The sequence below is a fragment of the Eucalyptus grandis genome, chromosome 8 (genome assembly GCF_016545825.1).
Source record: "Eucalyptus grandis isolate ANBG69807.140 chromosome 8, ASM1654582v1, whole genome shotgun sequence".
Taxonomy (NCBI): domain Eukaryota; kingdom Viridiplantae; phylum Streptophyta; class Magnoliopsida; order Myrtales; family Myrtaceae; genus Eucalyptus; species Eucalyptus grandis.
Genome location: NC_052619.1, coordinates 31,880,286 through 31,904,148, shown reverse-complemented (window position 1 = coordinate 31,904,148; position 23,863 = coordinate 31,880,286). Strand labels below are relative to the sequence as shown.

At 37.2% G+C, this 23,863-nt stretch overlaps 1 protein-coding gene across 1 annotated transcript; it reads left to right on the top strand.

The window, feature by feature from the left end:
• The first annotated feature begins 16,171 nt into the window (after positions 1–16,171).
• Positions 16,172–23,037, top strand: LOC104416928 (transcription factor NAI1). Its single transcript, XM_039299866.1, has 6 exons — positions 16,172–16,252; positions 16,342–16,672; positions 16,781–16,944; positions 17,540–17,908; positions 18,082–18,130; positions 22,955–23,037. Exons 1-6 carry the CDS (start codon positions 16,172–16,174, stop codon positions 23,035–23,037), a joined length of 1,077 nt encoding a protein of 358 aa, XP_039155800.1.
• The last annotated feature ends 826 nt before the right edge of the window (positions 23,038–23,863 follow it).

Below are 23,863 nucleotides of genomic sequence, written 5' to 3'. Positions count from 1 at the left end.
CTTTTCCTTTCTCGTCCATCTTGTTCTTGAAAGCCTATTTAGTTCCAATAATGGACTTACATTTAGGTTTAGGAATAAGTTCCCAAACATCATTGATGCTAAACTGTTCGAACTCTTCTTATATGGCTTCAATCCAACTTCCTTTAGCCAAGGCTTCTTCTACAAATTTGGGTTCAATCTCAGAAACAAGTGCTAAGCCATTAGACTCTTCACGCCTTTTGAATCTAGTTTGAATTCCTTCATCGATGTTGCCAATGATGAGTTCCTTAGGATGACTTGATTTATGCTTCCAATTGCTGGTTGGTTTGTGAGTCTGTTAATTCTCTATTTCAGTTGAATCTTCTAGTTCACTTGTTGTTGAACTTCAAAAGTCTGAACTACTTCGGGAATAGTAGACTTTGTAAGATTTGGAGTAGGTTCAGAATCTTCAAGTTGAGTGAGATTTAGTTGATTTTGTATTGAGTCTTGAAACTTGACGTTCATAGATTCTTCTACATACTGACTCTTCTTGTTGAATACTCTATAAGCTTTGCTTGAGATTGAGTATCCATGAAAAATTCATTCGTTTGATTTTTCTTCAAACTTACTAGTTCTATTATTTGCATTCTTTAAAATAAAACACTTGCAACAAAACACATGGAAATAAGAAATAATTGACTTCTTTCCTTTGAATAACTCATAAGGAATTTTCTCTAGAATAGGCCTTAAGAATACTCTATTAATAATATAACAAGCTGTAGAAACTACTTCAGCCCAAAAACGAGAAGAAATATTACCTTCAATTAAAAGAGTTCTTGCCATTTCCTGCAAAGATCTATTCTTTCTTTCCACAACTCCATTATGTTCTGGAGTATATGAAGAAGAGAAAACATGCTGAAAACCAAATTCATTACTGAATTTGGCAAAGTCTTGATTTTCAAACTCACCTCTATGGTCTGTCCGTATGCTTGAAATAACATATTCTTTCTCATTCTGAACTTTCTTGGCAAACTTTGAAAAATGAGAAAATGCTTTAGACTTACTTGCTAGAAAGTAAACCTGAGTAAATCGAGAATAATCATCCACGATAACTAGGCAGTATCTCTTTCCACCAATGCTTTGAGTTCTGGTTGGTCCAAAGAGATCCATATGCAGAAGCTGCAAAACACGGTTAGTAGAAACTTGATTTATAGGTTTAAAAGAACTCCTAACCTGTTTTTCCAACACATGTTGTGCATAAGTTAGATTTTTGGTACTTCAAGTTGGGCAATCCATGAACAAGCTTCTTGGAGAAGATTTTAGTAATCTGCTTCATGTTAATATGGCCAAGCTTTCTATGCCATAGGTTTGCTTCATCTTGAATTGATATTAGACATTGAGAACTCTCTGGTTTTATATCCAGAAGATAAATACTCCCATGTCTTTATTCAGTGAAAGATTGAGAAAGATTTTTACTAGTTCCCGAACAAATTCCTTCTTGAAAATTTATTTTGAATCCAGTGTCGCGCAGTTGGCTAATGCTGAGAAGATTATAATTTAATAATTCCACCAAGGAGACATTATTGATTGTGAGACTTCCAATCTTTACAGTTCTACATCCAACAATTATTCATTTGATGTTTCCACCAAAAGAGACTTTTCCACCATTTATTTGCACAAGTTTTATAAAGCAGCTTGAATCTCTAGTCATGTGTCTCGAACAGCCACTATTCAAATATCATTTAATCTTTTTCTTGATAGTGACTTGCAATTACAAAAAGAACTCAAGTTTTCTTTGGTACCCAGATTTTTTTGGGTCTAGAGGAGTTAGTTTTAAACACAGTCTCTCCCTAATCCTTCTTAACAGGTCTCCAAACCATAGGACATTCTTTCTTAAAATGTTCTGAGCTGTTGCACTTTGAACATTTGAGAGCACTTCAGCCAAAAAGTTTTATAAAGACTTTTTGAAAATGATTTATGTAAAAAGTTTTTGTAGGTTTTTGTTTGATTCTTTCATTTACTTTTGGAAAATCAATTAAAGGAATAGTTTCTAGGGTCATTCCCAAACCTGACTTGTTGAAATAAAGTCTTTGTACTAAAAAAATATTTTCCAACTTCTTAGATCTTACTGAAAACCTTTTTGAAATATGTGAAATGTCTTGTTTCAAAAATGTATTTTCTTTTGAAAGAAACTCTACATTTTCTTTTAAAACAATAAAACTTTTGTCTAGATTTTCAAACTTTTCTTTCCAAGAAATTTGTCGTTGCTTAAGTGTAGAATTCTCTCTTTTTAGCTCGGAAATCCTTTTAAGAGAGGTTTTGAGACTGAGACAAAGTTTATCAATGTATTTCGAGGCTTTAATAGGAATTTTTAAATTGCTTACCTCGATTTCACTGTCTAAGTCTAAGTCTGAATATATCTCAGAGTTTGAGTTTGATTCTGATTTTTCCATTAGACATATATTGTCATAATCTTCATCACTTTCTTCACATTCAGTATCACTCCACATCTCTACTTTGAAAGGCTTTCTGTATTTCTCGGCTCTTCCCTTCTTTTTCTTCAACAAATGACAATTGGGTCTGATGTGTCCATTTTCTTGCATTCAAAACAAATCAAATCTTTGTTGCTTTCATCATCCTCAATTGATTTGTTTTGGAATTTTTGAGTGCCTTGGTTCCTCCAGTTAAATCTTCTTTCCTTTCTATTCAGTTTCCTGAACCTCCTTATCATGAGTGCTAGCTCTTCATCGTCCATGTCATCTTCAGAATCTGTAACATCAGAATCATCATTAGATTTTAAAGCGATTGATGTTTTACCTTTGGGATCTTCTTCCTCATTAAGTTGCTCCACTTCGTATTACTGAAGTGTGCCTACAAACTCATCAACTGTAAGAGGCGTGATCCTTTGGGTTTCTCTTATCGAAGTCTTCACGTGATTCCAATCTTTGGATAATCCACGCAGCAATTTATTGACCTTCATTGGTCCAAAGATTGGCTGTCCCTAATATGATAGACCATTTACAATTTCTGTAAAACGACTAAACATGTCAGTTATGAATTCTCCTGGTTTCATCTTGAAGGCTTCATACTGTTCGAGTAAGATATTGATCTTTGTTTCTTTAACTCGATCAGTTCCTTCATAGGTAACATGCAACTTATCCCAGACTTCTTTGGTTGTTTCACAAGAAGAAATTCTATTATACTCAGTAGGAGATAAAGCACAGTATAGAGAGTAGATTGCTTTAGCATCAAGAGCTTGTCTCTTGGTTATATCTTCTTGTGTCATCTCACTAGCGTTTGCAACTTCTCTTCCTCTCTCTGAAATTGATACAGCTTTAGGAATGATTCATTTTTCTACTACATTCCATTCAATATGATCTTTTGATCTTAGGAACACCTTCATCTTGTTTTTCCATACGCCGTATTCCTTTCCATCAAAGTAAGGAGATCTGGTGTTGCTCTGGCCTTCAACCAATCCTGGACTCAAAATACTAGCCATAGATCTTTAGCTCAAAAGTAAAACACTTTAATAAAACGAACACATAGGCTCTTATACCAATTGATAAGGCTAGTAAATACACCTAGAGGGGAGTGAATAGGTGTTCAAGAAAATTTACGTAAGACTTTAACAAGTTAACTCGTCTTTCAAAAATAATAGACTAAATATGTAAAAGACTATAAGCAGTTAAATAAAGCAACGAATTAAAGTAAAGAGTATATGGAAAGAGAATTGAAACACGGGGTTTATAATGGTTTGGCTTAAATCAAACCTAAATCCACTCTCCCGTACTGACAGCCCACTGGCTGGATTTCACTAAGAACCAAAAGAGATTTTACAGTCTCACGTCCTTGATTCCATAGTATAAAAATTCTACTATACTTCCTCAATGTCTCACAAGTCTCTCTTTTGAGTACAAATAAAGTTTCAGCGAAAGAACTAGGAGTTTTAGATTTTGAAAATTTTCTTTCATGCACACACTTAAATAACTTGAACGTCTTCCTTATATACTTCTCCATGCCTTTTCAACCGTTGGCACTTTTCAAAAGAGTTTTTCTAATCTACCCGTTGGATAAAATCAATCAAGGAGATCTCGAGTTATTTAAGGAATATGATGATAGCCCACTAATCATGTTTGCCCATACAATCAAGATCTAGATTTCCATAAGTAGAACATTCCAAGTATACTTCACCATTCAATAGATCTAATAATTCGAATTGATTCAAATAATTGATTACAAGATGCTATCTTCAGCTGTAAAATTTTCAACAAACCATACTAACCAAATTCTTAAAGATAAACTTGCATCTGGATAAGTTTTCTCTTCATCGGTCTGGAAACTGTCAACGAGGGTAGACTTGAGTCTTGAGTCTTGCGGTTTTAACACTTGAGTCTACAAGTTTTCAGACTAGATTAGTGGAAACGTTTTGTCAACTTAAAAAAAATAAGGAAGTTTTCTCCAACATAACATTCCGTGAAGTGTGAAACTCCTGTGTTAAAACCAAAGAGGAATTGCCATGATTAGTCGCCCTTTACTAATCCTTTTTCAAGCCAAAAGAATTATGTCAATTCTATACTCCATAGATATAATGCCACCATGAGACATTCTCTCAACCGATGTTGAGTTTCCTCTCCATCCCTTGAGGTGATAGCTAGCCCTCTTCCCCCAAAAAATCCCAATCTCTCAAACCTTAAACCCCATTTCCATGGTTGATTCTAGTTTTTTTCCACCCAATTAGCTTCCCCACATATTCTATCCTTCAAGGTGTCAATCCGCAGAGCCTGGTGAGGAGCATCGATCCCCCACCCGTCGATTCCTAAGGAGACCCATGGCTGCTTCCTTGCATCTCAGTGAATCCCCTTCATCGATGCTTCTAGTTGGGGGGATTAGTTGCTTTTCTTGGGCTGATCGAAGCGGGAAGGTGCGTAGTCATGTTGCCTTGCAGTTTGCCCCGGTGTGTATTTTGTCAACCTTGAAGAGGAATCCCTGCAAAAACATCCAACATAAACCCTATTTAGAGTCAGTGAACCAAGAAATCATAAAATCAGTCTACAGAACCACCTTGTTGCTATACACTCAACATCCACAAACCCACATACCCTCAATGCAGGCACCAACCAAACCTAGAGCTCCCTTCATTCCAAAACTTCAACCCTATAACTCTCACTAAACTCGAAACAATCGGTAGGAAATGGTAGAGGGGCAGGATAACCACCCTCGAATGGTAGCCCTGTGTTGAAGAATGGGAGATTTGTGGTCTGAAAATGATATTACGGATCTAGGGGTTGACATTCCAGAGGAAGAATGGCAAGAAAGTGAGTTAACCCACTATGGCAAACTTTTTTCCAAACCTAATGTTAATTTCTAGGCTTTCCTCACTACCATGAGAAGAGCATGGAAAACAAAATTAGTAAAATGTGAGTTGATTGAACCAGGCTTTTTCTCCTTTTTATTCAACTCCATTGAAGAGAAAAAAAAAAGGGTTTTAGAATCGAAGGCGTGGTCTTTCGCAAGTAATCTACTTGTCCTAAAGGAAGGAGATCCGAATATACCTGAACATTGTTATGAGTTCTCGCATAATGCATTTTGGTGCATATTATAGGCCTCCCTTGCACCAGAATAACTGAAGATTCCATACATTGATTAGTCTCTAAATTGGGACAAGTTGATGAGATCAAAATAGAGGCGAGAAACAACAATTCCCAGAAAAATGGTAAGGCAAGGGTGCTATTAAACTTGTCAAGCCCACTTAAACAGGCACCATTATCAGTGTGGGGAATAAAAAATGGTGGATAGAATTTAAGTATGAAAGACTCCCACATTTCTGCTTTTCTTGTGAGCGCATTAGACATTATGCAAATTTCTGTTCGAAAATACCTTATAAGGAAACCGACCTAGCTCAGAATCAACCAAGTCAATATGGGTCGTGGTTGAATGTAGAAGTCCAAGAAGTCAGCCCCTACTAGAAGACTTTTCATGGGAAAATTGAACTCACTGCTATGGAGGAAGAGGTTGTGCTGGAAACTCCCATATTGGCTACCGACGAACCCTTGAGAACAGAGCAAGCTAAAACAAATGAATTAACAATTGTTCTTGCACATCCTAATGTAAAGGAGATTAGGGTTGAGGCCCATAAGACAGATCAAGCACCAACAAGCAACAGCAAAAGACCACAGCAAAACCAAATTTATTACCCCCTTTGCAGAGAATGATGAGCATCAAATGAAGGTAAAGAAAGGAAAGGTAGTGTATAAAGCTCCAGTGGTTAAAAAAAAAGTGAGTCAATCCTTATGAGAATAAGACCCCACAGGATCTCTTAGGGGATGAAGAACAACTCTCGAATGCCCCAATTCATTCATAGGAATGGGCTAATGCATGGGCTTTAGTGGCTGGCCCTAATAAGCCACCAAAAAATAGATAAAGTTATTAAGCTAGAACTGTCAGGGGTTGGACACACCCTTGGCAGTTCAGCACCTTAGAGCCTTAGTGGCTCAAGAGAGGCCCAACATGGTTTTCCTCATGGAAACCAAGAATAAGTCTAATGTTATAGAAAGAGTGAAGGCAAGGATTCAGCTCCAACATTCTCTGGTTATCGAGCCGGTTGGTATAGCGAGAGGCCTAGCACTATTGTGGGATGAGGAGGTTAAGGTGGAAGTGGAGAGCAATTCCAATGAGGTCATTAATATCCAATGTCAAGACTTAAACAGTGGCTACTTAATGTGGATATCCTTTCTACATGCATCAACAAATTTTCAAGATAGAGTAAGGCTATGGAGCTCTTTGAAAGACAGCTACTATAATAACCATTTCCATGGTTGTGTATAGGAGACTTCAATGAAGTGCTCTACCATTGGGAGAAGTTCGGGAGGTGAGAGGCGGATCCTTATAGAATTGCAACTTTTCGGGACTTTTTAGATGCTTGCTCATTGATGGACATTGAAAGTAAGGGATGCACCTTTACCTAATCAAATAATAGTGAAGGCAATGAATTAGTAAAGAAGAGATTTGATAGAACGATTTGCAATATGGAGTGGAGAGTCCTTTATCCAAATGCAGAGGCTTTTGCTTTTCCGACAATAGGGTCTGACCATAGCCCAATTATGCTATCTTTAAATCCAACAGAGTTGAGAAGAAAGAAACTTTTAGATTTGAGACATATTGGTTAGAACATTCAGAGTGTGAGGAGGTGGTCAAGAAAGCTTTGAATGAAAATATAACATATAAACTTACTTTGGCAGGTAAAACAAGGTGGGTAGCTGCTAAATTAAGTAAATGGAGCAGGAGGAATTTTAAAAATGCTCAAAAACAGCTCACTCCACTCAAATATAGGCTCCAGGAATTGATTAACAAAACTGATGGGGAGCAAAATAGAGATGAAGTCAGCAATATTGTAAGGAAAATGGAAGAGTTATGGCGTCAAGAAGAGATGTACTGATGTATGAGGTCGAGAATTCAATGGTTAAAATGGGGAGATCAAAACACAAAGTTCTTTCATACTACAACAGTTCAAATGAGACAACGCAACAAAATTTCCATGCTAAGGCTCGATGACCAGACCTGGTGTAGGGATCCCTCAACCTTTAAACAACATATCTGCAATTTCTATCAATCCTTATTTAGTTCGGTGGGAGAAAGGAATTATCAACCAGTATTAGACCAATGTCCAGTGGTGGTGAATGAGGAGATGAATGCTGACCTGGTCAAACCAGTCACAAGAGAAGAGGTTAAAGAAGCTGTTTTTCAATTAGGGGCTACAAAAGCACCAAGTCGAGTGGGCTAAACAGAGTTTTTTTTTTTATTTATCAAAGTCATTGGCCTATTATACATGAAGACATTTTCAGCATGATTCAATCCTTCTTCAACCAATGTACTTTTGATCCAGAGCTTAATAAAACGCATATCACTCTCATTCCTAAAGTAATAAATCCAGAAGATATCACCCAATTTAGGCCTATCAGCCTGTGCAACTTTAATTATAAGATCATAATGAATGTGCTGGCTAATAGACTAAAACCATGGCTTCCAAAATTTATTTCTATGGAGCAAAGTGCTTTTTTAAGAGATCGTCAGATACAGGACAACATTTTCATAGTCCAAAAGGTGATTCATCAACTCAAGGTGAGAAGGAGAATGCATTATTTTCAGGCTATTCTAAAACTAGATATGAAGAAGGCTTATGACAGGGTCGAATGGGATTTTTTATGTGATTATATGCTAAGATTGGGGTTTAATGAGAAATGGGTTATGTGGATTAAGCATTGCATTTCATCAGTGTCTTTTAGCATCCTAGTTAATGGAGAACCCTCAGCTGTCTTTAAGCCAACCCGAGGAATTCGACAAAATTGTGATCCTCTCTCCCCCTATCTATTCATTAGCATGGCTAACGTCCTATCTACCCTTATGGGCAAAGCAGTAACATATGGAAGTATCAGAGGCATTTGCCTAAATTCCACTTGCCCAACTCTCTCACACATTCTCTTTGTTGATGATGCAATATTTTTCTTAAATGGAACGATAATATAAGCTCAGAATGTGGCTAATGTGCTGAACTAGTACTGCTATGTGTCGAGACAAGCTATAAATCTCAATAAATCATGGCTTTTCACTGGGAGAGATTGCCCATAGAGCCTAAAACAGAATCTAGCTGCTGAATTAGGAGTTCCAATCATAGATAAAACAAGTAAATACCCGGGAATTCCATCCGACTAGGGTCAAACCAAAAAGCAAATGTTTGTGTAGATCATTGCTAAAGTTGAACAGAAACTTGAAGGATTGAAAGAGAGGTTGATTTCAAAGGCAAGAAAGGAAGTTCTCATCAAGACAGTTATTCAAGTCCTATCTCAATATGCTATGTCTATTTTCAAAATCTCAATATCCATCTACCATACCATTGAGCACCGAGTAGCCTCCTTTTGGTGGAAACATAATGCAACTAGAAGAGGTATACACTAGAAAAAGTGGGAAGATATGAAAAATAGGAAAGATTGTGGTGGCCTCGGTTTTAAAGATTTACTGGATCTTAATAAAGTAATGCTGGGGAAGCAAGCTTGGAGATTTGTCCAAACACTTGATGCACTATGGTGTAAAGTTTTGAAAAGCATTTATTTTCCTAGAGGCGATTTCTGGTCAGCAAACAAAGGCTTTTGGCCTTCATGGGGGTGGTAGAGTCTATTGATAGGGAGAGAAACGATTGAACATGATTTTAGGTGGGTAGTGGGGGATGGATAGAAAATAAGAATTCAACAAGAGACTTGGCTACCGTTAGGAAAGCTTTTCGGCCCTACAAATCGGGATGAACCAAGGGTGGTGGCTAATTTAATTGATCATGAGTCACATCAATGGAATATTGAACGAGTGAACAACCTATTCGAGGAAGATGAAGCTAAAGAGATTTTAGCCATTCCCATCAACTTAAAGCCCCATCCAAATAAGCTAGTGTGGACAGCAAACAGATCGGGCTCCTATACTATGAACAGCGGCTACAACAGACTACATAACAAGGCTGGCATCCCCTCTACAAATATCCCGTCTTCATCTTACCAAACTCCTAAGTCGCTATGGAATGAAATCTAGAAGATTCAGACATTTCCCAAAATTCGCTTCTTACTATGGAATATTTGCAGCAATACACTCCTCACAAAGGAAAACTTGTATAAAAGGAAAATGCTACCTGATCCTACCTGTCAGATATGTGGACAAGCCCCAGAATCAGCAGAGCACCTCTTCATTCTCTGTGATTGGACAAAAAATATATGGTCAGCCCCTAACTTTCATGACGATACATCTCTAGAAAGAATTACTCGCATAGATAAGTGGGTCTTTGAAAATCTCACCTCACAAGCAGATCCAAACTTGAAAGCCATTTTTGCTGGTGCTCTGTGGCAGATCTGGAAATGTCGGAATGCTTCGATCTTTCGAGGGCGAAGGCCCGATCCCACCGTAGCTCAAGAAGAAACGAGCATCACAGCTGCACTCTTCGAGAAATGGAACTTGCGGGGGAAGAAAGGCGGAAGAAAACCACTAGAAACTCCACGATCAATGCTGAAATGGAACCCACCTGCAGCAAACGAGATGAAAACAAATGTCTATTACTCCTGGTGCGAATCATCTAAGGCTGGATCAATTGCTAGAGTATGCAGAAACGAAGCCGGCATCCTCCTTCATGGCTTCGTGAGGTCCATTTTTGCTCCATTTGTGTGGGTAGTCGAAGCCTTAGCTTTGAGAGAAGCCGCATTTTGGGTACAGAACAGAAAACTCGCATGAACAAGAGAAGACTTCAAGCTAAAAGGAATTGATCTGCAGGTGCTCATTTGATCTGATAACCTATCACTCATAAATAGCCTATCAGGCCTAGAGGATCCACATTGGCTGGCCCAGCCCATAGGCAAAGAAATTTTGGCCTAGGTTAGTGGTGTGTCAATCATCTATGAACCACGAGATACTAACAAGGCCGCGGATTGGGTCACCAAAGCCCACTGGACCAACTCACTTCCTAGCAATTGGATTGCAAATTCTCCTTGTTCTCTATGTTTAATGTTATGTTTAGACTTACCAACTAATGATGCCCCTTTAGCGGGTTAGTAATGAAATTATACATACATATATATATACTCCAAAGATATACTATAGCCACATTTTATTTATTTTTTGGGGTCAGAACTATGGCTGCATTTGGTCGTTAGGATAATATGGAAAAAATTGGTTATGGTGTAATTAAAAAAAAAAAAAACCCCACATTTCGTGTATGTTATATTTTATAGAAAAAAATAAAATGAAACAATGGATGAAGTTATGTCCAATCCAAGATAGTGTCCGGTGAAGTTGGGTTCTAACTAACTAAATTAATTAATTATTAAGTAAAAAAATTCTGAAAAGAAAGAAAGTCATGGTCTAACAATGAAAGGTAACCACCAAGGCCATCCAGTGATAATTGTGACCATTAACGACCATGATCACCCCTACGGTGGTCGATTGACACGATTGCACCGGTGAGATCACCTCTCCCTCTCCACTTTTTTTTTTTTTTTTTCTGTTTTTAAATATTGTCTATTTCTGACGTGACGCCCACTTAATGTCACGTAGCCCATGCGTCTAAAAAGAAAAGGAAAAATCAATAAATAAATAAATAAAAAGCCATGTAAAATGTCCCATTAACTTAGTAATGAAACAAATGGAAGGACTTAAGTACATGGATCTTGCCAAATATATATGCATGGATCTTGCAATTTTAAGGAATTAGATAAACAAACAAAAAAAAAAATTAGAACCCAATTACATTTGCAACAGCATGAAAAATTTTGGGACTCCAGCCGTATTTAACTGTGTTTACTAAATGCCATGCAAATTGAAGTAGTCCAAAGCTAATGATAGTACACAAGAAGTCATAAGAAAAGGAATTTCAACTCAATATTTTGTAGCATTAAGATGTTAAATGCCTCTTACTCCTCCCATGGCTAAATCTAATTATCATTTTTTTTTCAAGGGAAAAATAATCCTCTTTTGAAGTCTCCTACATTTGGAGCTCGTCGAGACATGCTGTGAAAGTATGTTGCCTTATGTCCGAATACATTAATATATCTAGTTACACTTAACTTCACTATATATATATATATATATATATATATAGATATATATATATATATATATATATCTTAGGCGTTATAAAAATACAATATAAAAATCAAAATGTGCAATTAAGTTCAAAAACTTATCAAGAAAATGCAATCAAATCCTAAAATATTCAAAAAGTATAATCAAGTCCTAAAACTTGTCACAAAGTATAATCAAATCCTAAAATTTTCAAAGAGTGTAATCTACGAAAGGACTTTATTGAATCATTTTGATAAGTTCTATAATTTAATTGCATCGACTAGGCAAGCCTGACCCTTGTTGGTAATGACCTATGCTAGCCAACATTGAAAAGAGAAAGGAAAGAAAAATAATAGAAAAAATGTTAAATTTTTTAAAATTATGAAAAAAACGTCCATATCAGCGCCAATCGTGTCTCATAAGACCACAACATTAACATTAGCAATGTCAAGCCTAAATTAGTCGGATGTACTCAATTGGCAAAATATAAAAAAAAAATTATGACTAAATTAATTCAATTGAAATATTTAAGACTGAATCAATACAAATACAATAAATTTAGGATTTTTTAGATACTTTTTTTCCTTTTTCTCCAATAGTGTTTTCGGACCTTGCTAGGGAAAACCTTTGAGTCTCTCTTCACCAGACCGCCACTTTGCGGCACGAAATTTTTTGTTTTGACCAAGAGTTTCTATTTTGCTAGTGGGTTTTTCCTCCTGTTTTTTGCGAGGTAGACTGCGCAATAATCCGCCTACACCTCTTCATCGACGTTGTGGCCACGTTGAAATTCTACCCACGAGCTGCATAGGAAACTTTTAGTATGTTCATGAAGGGCCCTTTTATTTTTTTTTCCGGAGGTTTGACTTTTCAATGAAGCCTCTTCCTTGCATTCTAATTGCAAGTGGACATGGGTCTAGCTCAGAGAGACAAATCGGAACTTTTCTCCCCCCAGGTTGGATTAGATGTTCAGTTCTTTTTATTCTTGTGTTTTTCTCAGAAGCATTATGTGTTCATCGGTTTATATTTGTTGTAATTAAGTAAATTAAAAGATTGTGGGATCATCTTCTTGTTGTAAATGGAGATTTAGGTTCAACTGATTTTGATCCATGTTCAATGTAGATGTGATTGACAAAACTGTGATGGATCGATGTTCATGATACTGACAAAACCGTTTTTATAGGAATGGTTGAATTTGCGAATCAATTTCTGCAGCAAACCTCTCATGATCCTCCATCGATACATTGAGTATGTCATGTCGATAAATTTCAAAACCTACGCATTGAGTATGCCATTTATATAATTATATCAAAAGGTCTCATATATCTCTCATCTACTTTTTCCTTAGACATGGAGTACTCCCCAAATAAAATGAAGAGGTCTAGTACATTGAAATTTGTAAATCGAACTATTCTTACAATGGGTTGATGTAATTTATGTAATTTGGTGACAAGCTGGCCAACTAGACTTTCCAATCCATAGGATTTGATGTAGCATAAATTGAACATTCCGTGAAGTGTGAAACTCCTGTGTTAAATCCAAAGAGAAATTGCCATGATTAGTCACCTAATGCTCCTTTTTCAAGCCAAAAGAATTATGTCAATTCTATACTTTATAGATATACTATGGCCGCATTTTTTTTGTTTTTTGGGGTCAGAACTATGGCTGCATTTGGTCGTTAGGATAATATGGAAAAACTTGGTTATGGTGTGATTAAAGAAAAAAAAAACCCCACATCTCGTGTATGTTATATTTTGTAGAAAAAAATAAAATGAAACAATGGATGAAGTTATGTCCAATCCAAGATAGTGTCCGGTGAAGTTGGGTTCTAACTAACTAAATTAATTAATTATTAAGTAAAAAAATTCTGGAAGGAAAGAAAGAAAGAAAGTCATGGTCTAACAATGAAAGGTAACCACCAAGGCCATCCAGCGATAATTATGACCATTGACGACCATGATCACCCCATGGTGGTCGATTGACACGATTGCACTGGTGAGATCACCTCTCCTCTCCAGTTTTTTTTTTTTCTGTTTTTAAATATTGTCTATTTCTGACGTGACGCCCACTTAATGTCACGTAGACCATGCGTTTAAGAAGAAAAGGAAAAATAAATAAATAAATTAATAAAAAGCCATGTAAAATGTCCCATTAATTTACAAGTAATGAAACAAATGGAAGGACTTAAGTACATGGATCTTGCCAAGAAAAAAATACATGGATCTTGCAATTTTAAGGACTTAGATAAACAAAATAAAAAATTTAGAACTCAATTACATTTGCAACATCATGAAAAAATTTAGGACTCCGGCCGTATTTAACTAGGTTTACTAAATGCCATGCAAATTGAAGTAATCCAAAGCTAATGATAGTACACAAGAAGTCATAAGAAAAGGAATTTCAACTCAATATTTTGTAGCATTAAGATGTTAATAGAGTAAGATAGTAATGCCTCTTACTCCTCCCATTGCTAAATCTAGTTATCATTTTTTTTTTCAAGGGAAAAATAATCCTCTTTTGAAGTCTCCTGCATTTGGAGCTCGTTGAGACGTGCTGTGAAAGTCTGTTGCCTTATGTCCAAATACATTAATATATCTAGTTACACTTAACTTCACTATTAAAAAAATAAAAATCTTAGGCATTATAATAATACAATGTTAAAAAACTTTCAAAATGTACAATTAAGTTCAAAAACTTGTCACGAAAATGCAATCAAATCCTAAAACTTTCAAAAAGTATAATCAAGTCCTAAAACTTGTCACGAAGTATAATCAAATTCTAAAATTTTCAGAAAATGTAATCTACGAAAGGACTTCATTGAATCATTTTGATAAGTTCTATAATTTAATTGCATTTTTTAAAAGTTTTAGGATTCAATTGCATTTTGTGATAAGTTTTATAATTTAATTGCACTTTTTGAAAATTTTTAGAACTTATTTACACTTTCATGACAAATTTTGAGACTTTCAATGCACTTATCCCAAATACTTAAGTAAATGAATCATGAGCTAACTAAAATGAATTAACTGCTCTATATTGAAAGACATTCCCAATTTGAGACGTATTTCATATTACACCCAATGGAGCCTAACTTGAGCAGTTTTGTAATCCATTTGATCTTATAAGTTAAAGATAACTATATTTTTGAAAACCTTAAATTCCTTTCAATTTGTCTTTTAATTTTTTAGCTCAATAGCTCTATTGCTGTTCGTGTTTCACGACTATGGGACATTCATCTCATGGAACCTTCATCTACTTTAAGATGATGCTCTGAACAATTACGCAATTCAATTGATTGGTTCTAAGTGAGAGACGACCATATATCCAAAAGCTTCAATTGTTTTCATTTCTTTTTCTTGATTTTATTTAACTTCAAAGCTCTATTTGTGCACGTGTTTGATGACTACGTCCTTAACAGATGTCCATTTCGTGGAAGGTTCATCTACTTTAAGTCAAGTTACATAAACCTGATTATCAAAAGAGGGTAGACCCCACCCAATCAAAACGGTGGGCCGCTGGCTTTTTCATTTCAAGCATCCACCTCGAGTTGAAACATAATATTAGGAGACCTCTTGAGAAAGGAGCACTTGCTTCTTTTTTATCAGACGAAAAAGAAGAGAACTTGCTGAGAAAGGCACAAGAAATTATATATTTATATTTCTTGTTGAAAAATATGTTTTATAGAGAAGTTATGGTTTTTCCACAACTCTTTATGCAAATAATTATCTAACATAAGAAATGGATAACTCACTGACTTTATTAAACTCATTAATATACATAATGAAAAGTCATGCCGCAAGTTTTAAACCTTAGCCCTAAAACTATCATTGACAGAATACAAGCATTTATTGAAGATTTTAATTAACTTTTGATGAACTTAGTCGATCCATAAATAAATAAATAAATAAAAGGGAATTTCTAGTGTTTTTGGAGCTTCCGTATAATTGTATGCAATTTTGATTTGCCAAGGTTTCTTTTTGAATTTCCAACGATTCAATTCGTTTTAGTTTGAAATCCAGGCAAGTTCAAAAGACATAAAATGTACGCTAGGACAAGACTAGTCTAATCAATTAAATTTTTGATTTATTCCGAATATATAAATCATCCTGGGGCTCCTCAATGTAGGGTTTCCGATGATACCTAGGAGTTTTCTCGACTCATAGCGTCCATGACCCAAGGATTATAGGCAATTAGTGAAGAGAGAGGAGGGGGGGTGGGAGCGGGCCTAACACGTTTGGCACGTGCGAAAGATTTGCTTCGCTTTGCAGAGGGGCGACCGCGTTTGGTTCCTCCATAAATACAGGCATTTCTCCAACGATAAAGAAGAGTGGAGACCGCGTTTCGAAAAGACAAGGTTCTCAAGTATTCCTCTACTCAAGGTGACGTTTCTGACTTAGTCTTCTTCTTCTCATGTCCCTCTGGGCTCCGCCTATTCAAACATGTTTGAATGTGTTGTTCATCGACAAGGAAAAGAAAAGAAAAACAGCACGAAAAGAGGACTTTCCGTGAATTTTGATAGTAACGTAGGATTGTGATTCCTCGACTTTCATCCATGATAAATCAACCTTATTTTTCTGATGAAATTTTTGCATTCTGTCTAGGGTCGTAAACATATAGACAGCAAACAATGGTAAACAACTCGCGCTTTTTAGGAACCCCAGAGAGTGCTTCAATGGAGATCTTATCATCCCAGTTGTTCCCTGAGATAGTAAGCATTCGATTTTCCTCCTAAGCCCCAGATGTTATTATGTCGACTTGATGCATTTTTCAAGATTTTATCTCTACTCGATTTCATAGGTAACAGAAGAAACACTACATCATATGTATCAACATCATCAAATGAACGCCTTCGATTTCCCTCTTGAAGATTTCGACTCCAAACTTTTCTCTTCAGAAACGTACTCCCCTTCAGAAACGACACGAGGTCTCATGGATCTGCCAGTCGAAGTTGCTCCAACAATCATGGAGAGGCCAATGAAGATGCCGAAGACTGAGAGATGGAGCAACTCTTGCTCGCCCGGAACATACAAAGCCCCGACAATGGTGATGTCCTCGCCGTCATCTAGCTCCCAGTTGATATCTTTTGGGAGCTTGGATTCTTTCCCAACTGAATCGCAGCAGATTTACGGTACTTGCTTCGAATATTTGTTACATATTTAGGTTGATTGAATAAAGTCTGAGGTATTATACTGCATGATGGTAATACCAAAAGTTGCCTTGTAATGATTTTATGAAGGTGCTTATAAGATCCAAGATTGTCAAACAGAGACAGACAGAACTGGCCCAATGAGTAGACCACCTATGCATACACGAAAACACCTGATTGCTGAGAGGATGCGGCGTGAGAAGCTTAGCCAGAGCTTCATTGCTCTCTCTGCTATCATTCCTGGCCTTAAAAAGGTAAATCTTCTGGAAAAAACTTCTTACTTTTCTTTGGAAAGATTCCCTATTACTAAGAATACTTCGTCATCACATTAAAATACATATCAGATTATCAAAATGTTGATGAATCCACGTTAGGAAGTCCTGACGATTGTTTGCCCCGATTTGTTACTGTCGGTGATTGTTGTGAATTTCCTGAAGTCTGGCTCAAAACAATTTAAGAGATCTAATCATATTAGCAACACAATTATCCCCATAGCTATTGAAATAGTCAACAGCACAGAACTTCATTTCATGCATAACATGATCTCATCCAATCACAATTCATTCAACTGGAAAGAGTTGTTAGTTAGGAGTCTCATTTTATAAAGTAAGGATTAAAGTTAAAATGATGTATCTCTACGTGCATTAGTGACCTGCTTACAATTGCTTAAACTTCAATATCACACTACGAGCAAATCTTCTGGTTTATCACCAGGCATTTCACTCCCATGGGAAACAATAAAGTTAGGATGAGCAAGGTATGTTTACTTTGCCAAATCATCAACAAAGATCGGCTACTAAACAACGATATACTCAAAGCAATTTTCTTGTGTGCTGTTGTGTTTTTCAGATGGACAAAGCATCAATCCTCAGTCATGCAATCAACTACATGAAGCAGCTTCAAGAACGCGTCAAGAAACTCGAGGAAGAAGTTGCAATCAGGACTGTGGAATCAGTTGTGATTGGAAAGAAGTCTCAGGTCTCGGCATATGATGATATGTTCTCATTAGATGAGAACTCTAACCACTTTGAGCAACAACTCCCTGAGATCGAAGCAAGGGTCTTGGATAAACATGTTCTTCTTCGAATCCATCATGAGAAACGAAAGGGACGCACGACGGAGATACTTAGAGAAATAGAGAAGTTGAATCTATCTATTCTTAATAGCAGTGTATTATCGTTTGGGAGTTCCATACTAGAAATGACAATCGTAGCTCAGGTAAATTCAAGCACCTGGGTCGCTCCCATCTTTTCTTTTCTTTTTCTAAGGGTAAAATTACAAACAAGAAAAACTTATATTTTCGGTTAAGTTATTAAAACTAGCTCATACTTACGAACAAATCCAAACATATATCATGGTTCGTTTTCCAACATAATCTTTTTTCCTTGCAGATGGACGTTGACTTCTGCATGAATATTGAGGATCTCGTCAAGAATCTACGTACAAGCTGTGTAGGATTGAATGAAGCTTCTCCTTGCACTCTAATTGCAAATGGAAACGGGTCTTGCTCAGAGAGACGAATTGGATTAGATTTTTAGTATTTTCTTATCTCTTGTGCACTTCTCGAAAGTATTCTGTATCCATCAGTTTGTTTCTGTTGTAATAAAAGTAATTTCATGGATTGTGGGGTCATCTTATTATGGTATATGGAGATTGTTGGGAATGACTGATCCCCGAAAAACGCGGATTCGACACTGAATCGAACCCCTAAATCAATGCGGAAGACGAGCCCGGGAAAAACAACACGTATCACCGATCCTAAAGCACACCATTGATTCGAGCGTACCTTTTAGCCACAGATTAAACACCGATGCCGTTAGAGGAAGAGAAAATTGATCCTATTCGATCCGGTGAAGAAAATTGGCCTACGCGCTTCACTGTTTTCCTTTTTGCTTTGAAGAAAAACGAGAGAGAGAGGGAGTGTATGTTGAGAGAAAAACATACGTCTTTTCTAAAACAAAACGGTGTGTTTTTCTCTCTCTCTCCTCCCTTTTATACCTCTCTCCTTCCACGAGCCCTATTCCGTGGGCCGGGCTTTCTGGCCCAACTTGGGCGAACGGGCCTTAAGCCCAATACTAATAAGGCCTTCATCTCCCACTCGCACATGGTGGGCCGAACATGATTCTCTTTACCTCTTTTCAACATTCATACCGGTGAATAATCAGGCGACCAGCATACTTTTGAGAGCTCGTTGCTATACATCTGTTAGGAATATATAGCAGCTCATAATGGGCGTCACACTCCGAGTAGACGAGTATGCAGTACCTAGATCGATCGATCACATTTATATCTCTCTTAATCTCCTTTAAACAACGATATATATATATATATATATATATATATATATATTATATTCACAATTACAGTTATCACAAAGACAATCATAATTGGTCGACCCGGTGAATACAAAAACTACAATGTGATTATCCAAAATCGATCTTCCTTTTTCCTTCAAACTCTCAATTTCAGTTCAGCTTGCTTTTCTAGAAATGTCCCATTAGATCGAATCAACTCATGACCATTGGCAACATTCTAAGATAACAAACACTAAATAGAAACCTTGAGAATAAGTAAAAAGTCATGAGGGCACTAAAATTGAGGAACTCTTTTCCTCAAGAGTCTCACACGTCATAAAAGTTGAGATCAAACTTTTTGCCACTCTTATTGGTCGGCTCATGCATACGTAATATGAAATACGTATTACGGTATTAACTCATTTCCCATGGAGCGTATGTTTACACCTTTCAATACCGTACAGATGATAGTTCAGACATATTGAATGTCTAACTTGAGTTCACGTATCTACTCATTTACAAAATTCATCAGAACTCACATCTGGCATCTTAGACAGATAAAGTAAAACATGTGGGGTATTTTACTTTTGGACATAGTAAGTATTATGTCCTCATCTTAACACTCAGTTAAGGCAACATTCGTATTTTAAGCTTGAGCTCTCGATTATCACCTAGATAATAAACTTAAAAACAGTCTCATCTATATTTATCACACAGTAAATAGAGGCGATTACCCGTGTGAGTGGGCTAATCTTTTATCTGTCCGACATACTTTCTCAACATAAAGTAATGCACTGAGCATTAAGATGCATAAAGATCAAATAAAGATTCATAGGCATTAATAATGAAACAACACTAGTTCATAAATGTGAACAACTCAGAAATTACAATCCAAAGTACATCGACTCTACGCAATCCTAGAGATTTTACATGACCACAAAACACATCTCTAGGTATTGGCTTTGTCATAGGATCTACTACCATTCTATGCGTAGATATGTACTGTAAGTTCACATCCTTTCGTGCAACCATATCTTTTACAAAGTTATACTTTGTATCTATATGTTTGGTCTTGCCATGATACTTTGGATCTTTGGTGTATGCTATAGCTGCTTGGCTATCACAGTTAACCAATAATTGATTTGCAGCTTTCTCAATAACACCTAAATGATCCAAGAATCTCTTAAGCCAAACTGCTTGTTGTCACTGGGCTATTTGATAATGCCACGAACTCAGCTTCCATCGTGGATAAGGCTATGCATGTTTGCTTCTTACTACTCCATGATATGGCGCCATTGCTCGAAGAAAGCAAATCCGAGGTAGATTTCCTTTCATCTAAATCTCCTCCCCAATCAGCATCTCGAATAGCCTTCAAGTCGCAGATCCTTTCCTTGATAATTCAACTTGTAATCAGCAGTTCCCTTGAATACCTCGGTACTCTCTTAACGGCCTTCCAATGTGCTGGACTGGATTGGATTGATATCTGCTCACCATTCCAATCGCAAAACATATGTCGGGTCTTGTACACATCATAGCGTAGCGTACATCAAGCTCCCCCAACAGCACTTGCATAAGGAACATGTTTCATTTGTTCCTTCTTATAGAGTCCTTGGACACGGTCTATGGCTCAATCCTTCACCTTTTGCAATAGGAGTGTCTATGGGTTTACAATCTGCATACGAAATCGTTCAAGAACCTTATTTATATAGGTTTCTTGCGAAATAGACAATGATCTCTTCGAACGATCTCTTGAAATCTTAACTCCAAGAATGTATGCAGCCTCACCCATGTACTTCATCTCAAAGTTGGAAGACAACCAACTCTTGTGATGCTTAACAAACTCCATATTGCTTCCGGCAATTAGTATATCATCAACATATAATGATATGATCACAAATTGATCCTTGATCTTTTGATATATACACAATGATCATCATCAATCATCGTAAAATCAAATGCCATTTATGGCATTATGAAAACGTATATACCATTGTCTTGATGATCTGCTTAAGACCATATATCGACCTCAAAAGTCGACATACTTTTTCTTCTTGGCCTTTCACTATGAAACCAACGGGTTGTTCCATATATATTTCTTCCTCTAATTCTCCATTGAGGAAAGCAGTCTTTACATCCATTTGATGTAACTCAAGATCCAAACTAGCCACTATTGCCAGAATAATGCGTAATCGAGGTAAATCTCACAGGAGAAAACGTATCTTCATAATCAATTCCTTCCCTGATTATACCCTTCGCCACAATGCGAGCCTTATGCCTTTCAATCGAGCCATCGGCCTTTCGCTTTATTTTGAGAATCCATTTGTTCCCAATAGCTCTGCGTCCTGAGATCAACCAGGTTCGGACTTGGTTTGATTTCATTGACTACATTTCCTCTTCCATTACATTAATCCATTTTTCCTACTAGGGCAATTCAGAGCTTCATTAATATTTCTTGGCTTATCCTCATCTTGTGGAGCAACCATAAAGTTTCCCTTCAATGTCAAAACGTCGACGGGGAATACTTTATGACTTGTTCGCCGTATGGGAGATTGTACACTTTGCACATCATCCCCCATCATGTTCCCACTTGGATTAGGTAATGATGATGTCGTCTCATCATGGGGTTGCAATTGAGAATGAGTTGAATTTAATTCATCACTTCTCATATTACTCCCACTTGGACGAACTCCACTAACATCATTATCCTGATCTAAGGTCTCAAATAGGGAACAATCTTCCCCTATTTCGCCCTTCTTAGGAAATTCATTCTCTAGGAATGTGACATCTCGTGATTCAAAATCAGTTATACTCCCACTTTCCTGCTCACCTATAAACACATATCCTTTCGAGTGTTCAGAGTACCTTATGAAAATACTCTTCTTTCCTCTGGGACCCAATTTCCCAAATTTATGAGAGGACTCATGTGTATAGGCAGCACAACCCCATGGCTTAAGAAAACTTAAGTCCGGTTTTCTACCTGTCCATAACTCATATGGAGTGGAAGTAACTGATTTGGAAGGCACACGATTAAGTATATAGGCGCATTAACAACGCATCACTCCAAAAGGTAATAGGGTTAGTTATGCGCCATCATGGACCAACCATTTCCAGTAGGGTTTTGTTTCTTTTCTCCGCAACACCATTTTGTTGAGGAGTATATGGAATAGACAACTTGTCTTTCTATTCCTTTTTCATCACATAATTTTCTGAACTCATCGATAAATATTATCGACCTCGATCGGATCTCAATACTTTTATTTTCTTGTCTAATTGATTCTCTACCAGGTTCATAAACCTTTTAAAACAACTTATTGCTTCAGATTTGTGAGAAATCAAATAGACATATCCGAATCGAGTATAATCATCAATAAAAGTGATGAAATAAACAGCCCCATGCCTTCCTTTCACATTCATTGGACCAGATATCGAATGGATTAAATGCAGAGGAAATTCAGCTCTTTTTCCTTTTCCAAATGGTTTCCTTGTCGTTTTCCCTTCTAGGCAATGCTTACATATGGACAAATCGACTTTTTCAATATTGCCCAACAAGCCCTCTTTGGCTAGTCTATTCATATACTGGCCAATGTGACCAAGTCTAGCATGCCACACATTCACATCATTATCATATTTATTAGGAGACGTGAGAAGGGAATAACAAACATTAACATTAACATAATCAATATCTAATACAATAAAACCATCCAGAAAATAACCACGACCATAGTAATTTGTATCTAAAAACAAATCCACACCTCTATTACGTAAGTTCATATTAAAACCTAGTCTAACCAACACTAAAACAGACACTAAATTCCGATGAATCTTCTGGAGCATACAAAGACATCATGAAGGAACAAAGGCGTCCACCCATATATTGATTTGGCATGTGCCAATTCCTTTCACTTTAGCTCGATTTGTTTCCCACATAGATCCACTTAGTTCAGTTGGTACTCTTCGGAATTCCACGAAGGATCCTCTATCCTTCGCTACATGGTCCATCGCCTCCCGAATCCACAGTACCACAAAGGATTAGACTCGCTTAAGAACACGTAACCTCGACACAAAAGCAAAGTTCTGAAAAGTACAAGGGGTGCATACTTCTTGGCTCACGACGGTCGTGAGCATAGTGACCCTTCTTGTCACAGCTTGTAGCATTTCACCCATGCAAGCTTTTTCATGCGGGACGCTTCCTCTTTCATGTTGGTTAAACTTGGGTTTCTTCCAAGGACCCGCTTCTTCCTTGCCTTTTCCCTTATCAAACTAGTTAGGGCGCTTGCGCTTGGAGCTCGAAGCTCCATTTGAGCTAGAACTAGCATGATAGAGTTCAACATCCGGCTTAGCGCCAAGCAGCGGTCCTCTTCCAGCCAAGATGACGATTGCATCCTTAAAGGTTTTGATATTTTCATTGTGAGTCGTGCACCTTCATGTGCTCCCAACTCGAGGCAAGGAACGAATCACCGCTTGCACCCGCTGCTCATCCGTGAGGACATGGCCAGCATCTTTCAGCTCCGTTATCATGTTTGACATCTTTCTAAGATGTTGCTTCATGGTCCGACCATGAGGCTTCTTATAAGAGTCAAACCCGATAGTGAGCTGCCTCGCCTAGTCATCGAAGTATGACCAAATCTAGCTGCCAATGCCTCCCACATTTCCTTGGCATTGTCAAAACGCCGAAACTCTCGCATGACATCATTTTCCATGCCGCTCGCAACGTGATGCGAGCTAGAGAGTTCTTTCTTTCCACGCAGAAAAAGCTTCTTTGTCTCTTTGTGTCAGTGCAATGGTTCCTCTTCAGTTCTACCATGGTCAGGTTAAGAGCCTCAAGTGCTTCTTGCTCTTCCAAAGACATACGGATTTTCATTTGCCAAATTTCATAGTT

Coding starts and splice junctions, on each gene's coding strand:
- LOC104416928 (XM_039299866.1), top strand. CDS start 16,172: ATGGTAAACAACTCGCGCTTTTTAGGAACCCCAGAGAGTGCTTCAATG. Junction 16,253..16,341: donor CCCAGTTGTTCCCTGAGATA/GTAAGCATTCGA, acceptor TCGATTTCATAG/GTAACAGAAGAAACACTACA. Junction 17,909..18,081: donor AAATGACAATCGTAGCTCAG/GTAAATTCAAGC, acceptor TTTTCCTTGCAG/ATGGACGTTGACTTCTGCAT.